At 38.6% G+C, this 10808-nt stretch overlaps 1 protein-coding gene across 2 annotated transcripts; it reads right to left on the reverse strand.

The window, feature by feature from the left end:
• Positions 1–398: 398 nt before the first annotated feature.
• On the reverse strand, positions 399–9919 carry CLDND1 (claudin domain containing 1). 2 transcript variants are annotated; one of them, XM_044666947.1, is made up of 6 exons: positions 9867–9886; positions 9373–9551; positions 7362–7671; positions 4453–4563; positions 1898–2035; positions 399–1742 (listed from the first exon to the last, which is right to left on the reverse strand). In XM_044666947.1, exons 2-6 carry the CDS (start codon positions 9406–9408, stop codon positions 1522–1524), a joined length of 816 nt encoding a protein of 271 aa, XP_044522882.1. In that variant the 5' UTR covers positions 9409–9551; positions 9867–9886; the 3' UTR covers positions 399–1521. The 2 variants fall into 2 exon arrangements, with proteins under 2 accessions (XP_044522882.1, XP_044522883.1); XM_044666948.1 differs by lacking the exon at positions 9373–9551 and having other exon boundaries at positions 9867–9919.
• Positions 9920–10808: the final 889 nt, after the last annotated feature.

The following is a 10808-nucleotide window of genomic DNA, read 5'->3' on the forward strand; positions in this document are numbered from 1 at the left end:
CACTTAAATTTTGCTTTGTTTTGAATCTGAGAGTAGGAATTACTTCATTCTATTTTTCTGCATCTGCACAGTATCTGGTATATGCCAAGTACTGAATGAATGTTTGTTGATTGACTGATTCGTTCACTCTAGGTGAAGGAGAAAATTTTTTAATTTAAAAGAAAACTAGAAAGCAAATGAATTACCAAATTGCGATCCCACACTGGTCTGGATAATGAGATGAATATAAGTTGTCTATTTAAATAAAAAGGCCAACCCAGTTCACTAGCTCACATTTTTGCCCTGGCTAATTGTGATCACAATTAACTGGTAGTGCCTGCTCACTTTTAATTTCTGCATTTTCTTCATGATACTAAAACAGAGACACTTGGAAAACACCTCAGAAAACATCTTTTCTGATTTGATTTTATTTTTTAAACAACATATTTGGGACATGGTAAGAAATTACTATGTTACATTTTCTTTAAAAAACCTGCCATGTTCTACAGAAATGGAATAAATAAATAGGATTTTAAAAGTTCAAAAGTTTATACACATATTTATAAAAATAACTGAATTAGAAGAAATTAAACAATGCTGACATGTCCATGAAGAGGTCTGGTGAGGAAAGGCACCTCATTCCATCACAGGAAATAAAGACCACAATTGTTAATAGGCAGCCAAAGCCTTAGATTGGGGGGGTCGGGGGGAGATAACCTTCTTCTGGATAAATATTCTGATGAAGAAGTAGTTAACTGTCTTGGATGGCAGCTGGGGCATTCAATTCCCTGACCCCAACATACTTTTAGAAAACATTGTTATCTTTCAATAAGACTGTGTATGAGGAAGGTGATCAGGACACTGAAATTTTAATATGAGTAAAAAGTTAATACCCTGCTGTTTGAGCTAAATTCCAGTACTGGTACTATGGATTCATAAACAAAAAATATATATTTTCACATCCTTGCTCAAAGATTTTATGCACAATGCAGTTTATAAGAGCTGCTGTATTCACCTCAGATAAAGCTACACTTCAAAGGTTAGAGAGATGTGACTCATCTTTTCTCCATCACATGTTTAAGTAACATTTGAAAACAGCACTAATATTCATGGATGACAGGTTCTACACAACAGCAAAACTAAAGAAGTTATGACAATCATAAGAGACTTCTGAAATAGAGTATCATAAATTCAACATAAATACTCGGAAATTAACCTTTACCTAAAAGTCTCTTAGAAGTTATTTGTTAAGCTTGCTTTACATCAGCCTCTTTACACCTAAATTTAAGCTCTACATCTACTAAACTCTCTTTTCTGGACTCTGGGTTCTAGATCTATTTGGACATATGAAGGGTGTAAATTCTCAAAGACTACCACATAAATTTAAAATTAATAAAGAAAAACAATGCAAAAAAATATCCAAAATGGAATTGTGTCCACAGTGGGTAGAAAAGGCAAGAGAGGAAGGAAAAAGATATGAGAATAAGATGAACATTAAAAAATACTGTCGTGTAGCAAACTGTAATTGAAGTTGCAGCCCATCTATGCCACCCGATAGGCCTTCATTAATGTGTACTCTTTTCGGTTGGTACGGGCAGCCCAGATGAAGAGTGCAGCAGCCATGAACTGCAAGGGGGCTGAGACACAAGCTAGGCAGAAGGACCAACCAAATTCACCCTTCACATTCTCAGGTACCGGCAGCTTCTGATGAAGTAGTTCAATCCCAGCAACATAGCAACTCACTGAGCCCAGTGTACACAGACCTGATTGGGAGGGGAAGAGGAAAAACACCACATAGTTAGGTAGTAAAATCACTGGTGTCTCAACATGACGCTGGAATGTGGCAGTTCATGAATCACAAATAAAAGGCCCTTAAGTTAAGGTTAAAAGTTCAAGTACACTAAAAGATGACACTCACCTGCAAGGAAATGAAGGACTCCTGTGGCAATAGTGGGATACAGACTCCGGCAGGCGCAGGCACAAAGTCCAATCAAAGCCCCAAAGCACATCAAGCCTAGGCTAACAAAAGGTAAAAGGAATTGACAGCGCCAAAGATCTGAGAGACAGGAACAGGATGGAGGGGGAAAGAGGAAAGAGAGAGGGAAGAGAGTAAGAGAGAAAGGTTATCATCTTGCCATAGTGTTTTCTCAAGTAGAAATTTCTTCCATGTTACAAATCTCTAAGGAACAATTTTATTTAAAGATAAGAAAGTTCAAATGTTAAGTCTTTTCAAAAATATTCAAACTTTGACCAGGATAGATTACCTCATAAAACACTGCAAAAGTTCTTAATGGATCTCTAAGAAAGTCATAACATTTACATGAAGAATTTCAATTGTAGAAGCAAAAAGTGAGTATATCATAGATTTTAAGTTGGAAAGGCCAAGTCCAACTCTTCTAATCTCACAGATGAGGAAACTAGGAGGTTATACAAGTGGCCTTGAGTATTGCAGCACATGACACAGGCAAGATTTAAACCTAGGACATTTAACTAAAAATTCAGGGCAAATCACTATTACTTTATTTAATCTCAAGTGGGCCCTCACAGTAATCCTTCTCTGATTTACTATAACATTCCCAAACCTGTCCAAACCTTTTCCTTTAAGCAACCGAAAAAAATGGCACCACAAATGGAGAACTCTTTTCCCTTTCCCCAGTTCTACCCTTCACATCACTTTAACATCATTCCCTGACTCTGTCCTCTGCATCTCAGAAAAGGTGTTTTTTTCTTGCGAACACAACCTCCCCTCTAGTTGTATTAATCCTCTCTTGTTTCCTAAGGGAATCTGCTCATATACTGATTCACTCTATTTCTTTAACTTTCAAATTATCAACTGGCTTCTTCTGAGCTTTCCCAATCCTTAAAACACCCTCCCCTAGAAGTCACTAAACCCTCAAACTATCATCCTTTCTTTCTCCTTTCTTTCATAATCAGAATTTCTTTGAAAGCCATTAACATTGGTTGTGGCCACTTTTCTTCCACTGAAATGAAACTACTCATTCCAACAAGGCCAATAATTTCCTTACTGCTAAGTCCAAAGGTCTATTCTCAGCCCTCATCTTTCTTGACATTTTGGTCCCATTTGCCTCTGTAGAGTATCCCTTCTTTCAGAATAATCCTCCCTGGGTTTTTGTGACACTGCTGCTGTGTCTTCTACCTGCCCCCCAATCATTCTTAGTCTTTGTAGTACCACCTCCATGCCTCACCCTATCCACCTAGGGTTCTATACGGGGGATTTTTTCTCCTCATGCTTACTCTTGATGATCTCATCCACTCCCATGAGTTACATATTATTTCTGCTGAAGATATGCAAATTAGCATATCTATCCCTCATCTTTCTCTTAAGCTTCAATATTACATTTCCAACTGCCCTTAGACATCTCCACCTACAATGCCTCATAGACACCTCAAACTCAACACAAATACACCACATTCCTAAAGCTAACACTCTTCTTAATTCCATTTCTTTAAAGGCCTCTATCATCCTTCCAGCTCTCTCTTATTCTCTTCACTTTCACGCATCCCATATCCAATCAGCTACCAAGTTCTATCAATTCTGTCACTCTAATATCTTTCCAATTCATTCCTTTTCCCCTATTTATTCCACAACCATCCTGTTTTAGGTCTTCATCATCTCTCAAATCAACTATTTTAAGCCTCTTACCCCGTATTCAATCCTTCCCTTTTCCAATGTGCTATCATCCAAAAATAGCGAAAGTGTTATTACTAAAATACTGACCCAACAGTGTCACTCCTTTCTTCAATTTTCTTCAGTAACTCCCTATTGTCTCTAGGATAAAATACAATATTTGCTTGGAGTTTAAAGGTCTTCACATCTCATTCCATCTTGTCTTTTTAGGCTTATTACACTCTATTCCCTTCATGTACACTGTATATTGATCAAACTGATCTATTTGCCATTCTCTGAACATGAGAATTCTGCCTTTGCAAAAACTGGTCCAAAAACTAGAATGTTTTCTCTCTAGATTTCTGCCTCTTGGTACCCCACCCCAACTTCCTACCAGGTTCAGTTCAAGAGCTATCTCCTACAACAGTCCTATCCTGATTCTTCCAAAAAATTACTATTTACTTTGCATTACACCACATATCAGTTTACTTCTGTGAAGTAGAAAGCAAGGGAGAAGAGATTTTTTTTTCCTCTGTGTCCCCAGCACTTAGTACAGTGATAGTTATTTGAAAAATGTTTGTTGAGTTGAATTGCTTTTTTAAGGCAGCACTGTTTTGCCTTTCACATAAATTTGCATTTGATCCTCATAATCTTTTGAAGGAGATAGGATAAATATTATTATTTTAGCTCACTTTACAAATGAGGAAGTTTATTTTAAATGCTAAGTGCCTTGTGCAAGTTGCTAAGCAGGAAAAGCTTTTCATGCACTTACTAAATGTAACATAAGATGGCGAAAATTTTCTTTTCCATTTTTCCCAAACTTTCATTATGATCAAATTACTCACAGGTCCGGAGTCGATCAATCCCAGTATTGTGGTTTCCAGGGTCTACATACTTATCCATGAACTGTTCTGACAGTGTCAAACTGAAACATTCTGTGATCATGTCAGATGACTCTGGAACAAAAGTAACAATGATTACTTGTTCTTTTCATCACAAACATTTAACAATCAATCCTTTTGGTAACTAATTTAAAAATTATGGAAATGTGGAACAACTACAGGGTTTAGTGCTGCATGGGGTAAAAGCATATGAATGCTATTATTGTCACTAGCAGGTTTAAAATATTGATGGGAAAGTTTTGTTTTGTTTTGTTTTTTCCAAGTAAAAGAAGGGAAAAGAAATAAAGACAGAAGGAAAGGCCTAGGATGAGATGTAGTACAATTGCACATTGTGACCATCAGCAAAAAAAAAAATCCATTTACTAGGTTCAAATCTGGCCTCAGACACTTCGCAGCTGTGTGACCCTGGGCAAGTCACTTGACCCCCATTGCCTACCCTTACCACTCTTCTGCCTTGGAGCCAATACATAGTATTGACTCTGAGACAGAAGGTAAGGGTTTAAAAAAAAAATCCATTTTAAGGTACTGCAGAACTTCTGTTCGGCATGTGTGCTATTCTTGACCAAACTCTTTCCCCTTGGCTTCCTGTACTACACTTAGTACCTCATTGATTCTTACTCAAGTCTGATGTTCTTCAATAACAACCACTACTACAAGGTCTATAGTACTTCCATTCAGAAATGCCAAAAGAAGTAGCCGTGGCTAATGAAAATGTCTAACCCAGTGATGGGCAAACTATGGCCCCCAGGCCAGATGCTGGCTGGCCTTGAAGCATTATTCCTAATCTGAAGAATACAATGAGTAGGATACAATACATTGAAACTAGGAAGGAGTTGCCTTAGAAACAGACTGACAAATGAGCATTTCCTTTCCTTTGGCCCCCTCTTTAAAACGTTTGCCCATCACTGGTCTAGCCCATTTTAAATATTCAATTGAAGTTTAAAAATGTTAAGTGCAAGCTCTTGAGTAAATTGGAAAATTAAATCTTTAGTCAGTGTTACTTTTTGCTTTCATAATACTTTTCTTTCTTTTTATTAAACAATGAGTTCTACAATAATGTCCATTATAAAACTACTGATTATTATATAACTTTGAATAAAGAACTGTGTCTTCCAAAATAAAAAGAGACTTCACAAGGCAATTGCCTGGCAGAAAGCAGAGATAAATATTTACAGGCTTGATTTTGGATGTAAGTCTATTTCCTTCATACTGTTTCAGGGTTTCAATCTTTATATTTTCAGGAATGTATTTTATGAAGGATTTTAAAACTATTTCTTCACAATTCCTGTGAAGTTCATGGAAAGTTTAAGAAAGGGAGAAAAAGTACAGAGGAGTTTAATGTTACTTTTTCAAGGTAAATTCACTGATTTGAGTGACCTTATGTTCAATTTTTTTCTCCCTCTTTTCTCTCTCCTTTGGCAATATAATTTATTATGAATTTTGGTATCACCTGTATAAAGAAAATCAAATTTATAATTCTGTCTCCAAAGTTACAGGCATGTATCTAGATTAGGATGTTCTGCCAGCACCTCAAATTCAACCTCAACTTGTCCAAAAACAGGCTTATCTTTAACCTGAAACTAAGCCTCCGATGTTCAAAGCTTTGATTTATCTTTGACCTTCTTTCTCTCTCACCTCTCATTTCCACTAAGTTACTAAGTCCTAAAGATTCTACATCTATTACACTGCTAGCACCTTTCTTATACTTTCTATTCCCAGTGCCAGCTCCCTAATACAGGCTATCATTACCACCTCTTTGAATTAATGCAATAACCTAATTGGCCTTCCTACCTTTACTTCCTCCTGTCTCCAACCCATCTATCCTTTTATACTGTTGCCAGATTAATCTGCTCATGTCACTTCCCTAGTCAGAATTATTCTATGACTTCTGACTTCCAAAAGAACAAAATTAAAAATTGTTAAGTCTCACACATGATATAGCATTATCCCATCTTCCCATCTTCCCAGTCTGATTTCTTACCACTCTCCTACTCTAGCATCATGTCAAAATGGACTAGCAAAAAAAAAGTATTTTCATATTCTTTCCACATCTTCTTGCCTCTACCTTTCCTCATACTATTCTCAAGGTCTAGAATGCAATTCACCAAACCCCACCCCTACAACTCCTTTGCCTGCTGAAATCCTGCCCATTATTTAAAGCCAAGCTAAAATCCTCATGTCCTCTGTGAATCTTTTGCAGTTCCTCTTAGTCAGTTTATTACCTTCTCAGCTCTCCAGTAGGATTCTGGACCTCTCCTACATTTACTATCATGTAATATTTTGTAATAAAGTTACTTGTATTTTTCATATCTCCCACCTAAGTAAAACTATGAAAGAGTGGGATCATGTCTTATTTAATCATAACATGCACTCCAAAAAACAAAAACACAGAAAAAAAAAATTGCCTCTTCTCTCAAGGAGTTTACATTCTCCTGAAATCCAATCATACTGGTATAAATAACATCAATGAATAAGTATGATGTTTTAATGGGGTCTCCATATTCCAAATGCATGCCCCAGTAAGGCAATAGATCCCCTGACTCCCCAGTTTCAGGATTTCACAGAAATCAGTAATAATTGTTGAATAGCCACTATGTGCATAGTACTATAGGATGCGTTTTAAGAAGGTATTTTACATAGGACAATGGTCTGAACAAAAATGATAATTTAATAAATTTGTGTTGAATTCAATATGGTCAGGATGCTGTGCTAAGTCCAAAGATGTATACAGCACAAATTCCCAAATATAAAGAATTAAAATATCTTCAGATATGGTCTAGTAACTACAAAACCAAAGTTAATCATTTGGTATAGGTGAAGGAAAAAAAATTTTTTTAGAAGAATATATATACCTGTCTTTTCTGGAGAGCTAAACCAGATGCTTTTGTTGGGTACAGTGATACACCTTCTCCATAATCCCATTGTTCCATTATACCGGAAAAGTAAGTCATTATAAGTCTTTTCATCAGGATCACTGTCAAAAAATTCATCTCTGATTTTGTTTAAATCACTGAAATTTTCTGGAGCTGGACTTCGATATTCATACCAGAAATCTGTGCCAATTGATGCTGCCATATAGATGGTAGAAATGAGGCTGAGCACACAAGCAATTACCAGTGCTGTAGCAAAGCGGTTATCCATTCTGGCTTTCAGGTTCTTTTGCTTTTAAAAGGAAAAAAAAAGGGAAATACAGAAAAGTTAACTTTCAAGAAGCCAAGTCAGCTTTCCCCCCATAATATTATGTGATAAAAAATATTACCATACAATTCCTTTTCTTATCCTCTAGCTCAATACTTTAGTCTAGAGGATCTGAGGATAGATTTCAGGAGGTCCATGAACTTGGACAGGGGAAAAAATTACAACTTGATTTTCATTAACCTCTTAATTAAAATTTGATGCTTTCTTAATTATTAAAAAATATTTTGAGACAGGGCCCACAGTCTTCATGAGATGGTTAAAAAGGTTCCTGATATGAAAAAGATTAAGAATGCTTATTCTAGTCAAATAAATGCTTGTGACCTTAATTATGGGCAATGGTTGAATTTCATCCCTGAATTCTAAAGAATAAGATATGATTTCAGGATAAAAAATTCTGTAAATGCTTTTCTGATTTCTTAACTGACTGAGGGAGTTTGGTGGACAAAAGACTGGCTTTGGAGTCAGGAAGACCTGAGTTGAAATCTGACTATGTGTTGCTAGGCAAGTCTCTTTACCCGTTTGCCTCATTCCCCTGGAGAAAAGAATGGAAAACCACTCCAGTATCTTTACCAAGAGAACCTCATGGACGGTATGGTCATCTGGGTCACAAAGAGGTGGATACAACCAAACAATAACTGATCAAGGCTTTTCAAACAAAAGTTATTATGATTATAAGGTACTTCTTAAATTCTAACAAGCACAGGGCATTACGGATACAGAATCCCAGTTCTTCAAAGTCATGAATAACTAAAAGGGGCAGAACAGAAATTTAAATACATCTCATACAATTACATTATTAAATTGGAATCCATGGAGGTAAAATGACTTGCCTAAAGTTAATTACTAGTAGTGTCATGAACCTTTGTTCATGTCCAGGTTTTGATGGTTCCTAGAGTTCCATGTTCTTTCCACTAGAAATGCTCCCTACATTTAGCAAATGAATATATAAATATAAATAAAACCACACAATTAACAGGAGGGCTAGTGAATTCTAAGAATTCTGCATCTAATTTATATCTAAGTTTAGTAAGGTTTTATGTTTGTTTCTGTTTGAATGCTGACCTTTGGAACTCCTCAGGAAATGGAAGCAATGGAAATCAGAGCCTGATTCCAATGATCTATGAAAGTTTCCTTTAAAAAGAATTCTTGGTAAATCCTGAGGGAAACATTGATCTGAATTTAGTGTGGCAAATAGGACAATAAACATACAAGTTATTTTAGATATTAATCTCTCCTTTGATTCATTTAGAGATAAATATCTCACTAATTTCTTCACCTTCATCTCTGCCTTTCCCGAGTCCCTACAGTTTTTGTAAACTCCCAAGTACATCTCCAGATCCATCTTTCCCCTACCCCTCGAAATCCTCAGGGCAAGAAACAAGTTCTCTGTAGTTATGTAAATATTTAATATTGCCTACTGACCTTCAGTCAGAGGCTAAGATCAGTAGCAATGCTCAAGGGTTGCAGTAAAATGACTGAAATGAACAAAGCTGAATCAAACGAGTACACAGGGTGTGAGGAGAACAAAACAACTTAAAAGAAGATCACAATAATAGCCTCACAAAACTAGGATTGAAGAGATGCGAAGATCGGAAATGACTCAGAGAATGGAGGGGGGAGAAACAGGACGAGGGCACCCGGGCAATGACAAGAATTAAGATTCACCTCAATTCCACGCTTTTTTCCTCCAGTCTTTTTCATCTTGGAATTCCCAAATAACCTTAAAAGGCCACCGTGCCTAGGAGGGTGTCCCGTGCCCAATGGGCTCTCATCTCAGGGAGTGGATGGAGGAGGAGAGGTCGGGGCGGGTCCCACAAGTGCCCCGGTCCACATCCCAAATCCAGCTGTGCAAGAAGGGGGGCGGAGTGGGAGGGGACAGGGAGAGAGGCGGTCTCTGCGCGATCCAGCTGCAAACACCGGGTCCTCCCTCCCCTTTCTCCCCTCCCGGCTCCTCCCCCCGAGGCACCTCTAAGCGACCACAGGACCCTCCCACACCCCACTGGACCTGAGGACCCCAAGACCCGCCCAACACCTGCTGGTGCCTGAGAACTGGAGAGGCGGCGAGGCGAATGCGCCCTCAGCGTGCCCCAGCTGGCCGGGGTCTCCCGTTACTCCCTCCCCGATCCGTCCTGTTCCACCTCGAGCGGAGCCAGACTCACCACCCATCCTCCTGGGCTGCCACCATCCAGCACTTCCTGCAGCTCGGCCAGCGGCGGACACGCCTCCTATGCTCCTCCTCTGACGCACTTCCTAGCCTCGCCCTCTTCCTCCTTACCGGGGCCCCGCCCCTAATCTCCCCCATCCCTCCCCTCCCGGTCCACTCGGCCCCTAGCCTGGACAAGTAGCTCTCCATGTCACGTGCAGACCGCGAGGTATTGTGGGAGTTGTAGGCGATAGATAAGAGGAAGAGTGGGTGAGTAGTTTGGGGAAAGGGGACATGGGCGCGGGGCATTGTAGAAGTTGTAGTTCAACGCTCATTAGTCCACTGACTTCCTACGCTCTATCCCGGTGCAGTGATCCCCGATCTAAAGCTGGAAAAGCTTATTATTTCTCTAAGCTCGGTCACCGGCAGCTGCAGATTGTGCCCTTGGAAGAAAAGAATATCCAGTCCTAGAAATAACCATATTTTAAGCCACTTTCGAAGCATATGAATAAAAGAAATAAGGATTGAACGAAGTAAAGTCAATAAACACTTCCATAAATTATTAATTATTCGAAAATGTTTTATTCGAATGAGTTCTCTGGTTCCTTGTTTTATGCAGTGTCCCAGAAGACAGTGCAGTTTTCAGCTAGTAAGGCTATTAAAACTTAAAATTGCACTAAAACGTAATGCCCAGGCCTAAAAGAACTCTGGCAAAAAATAATCTTTTTAGGACAGGAGGAGGTGCTGCAGTTTAGGGGTTGTGAAGGGAAGGGAAATCACTCTTCACTGCAAAGTCGTAGAATTGGTCACAATTCACGAGTGGGTGGACTTAACTGGAAATCCCCAAACTTCCCCGCACCCACTTCTATATTCATTAACAATAATGCATTCTGGTTTCACTGTTCTTTGGGACTCTACCTGAAGGAAGGAAGAAGGAGGGAATTAAATGAAACAAAGA

The sequence above is a fragment of the Gracilinanus agilis genome, chromosome 3 (assembly GCF_016433145.1).
Source record: "Gracilinanus agilis isolate LMUSP501 chromosome 3, AgileGrace, whole genome shotgun sequence".
Classification (NCBI taxonomy): Eukaryota; Metazoa; Chordata; class Mammalia; order Didelphimorphia; family Didelphidae; genus Gracilinanus; species Gracilinanus agilis.

Coding starts and splice junctions, on each gene's coding strand:
- CLDND1 (XM_044666947.1), bottom strand. CDS start 9,408: ATGAAAAAGACTGGAGGAAAAAAGCGTGGAATTGAG. Junction 7,672..9,372: donor GAAAAAAGCGTGGAATTGAG/GTGAATCTTAAT, acceptor TCCTTTTAAAAG/CAAAAGAACCTGAAAGCCAG. Junction 1,743..1,897: donor AGTCCTTCATTTCCTTGCAG/GTGAGTGTCATC, acceptor CCTCCCAATCAG/GTCTGTGTACACTGGGCTCA.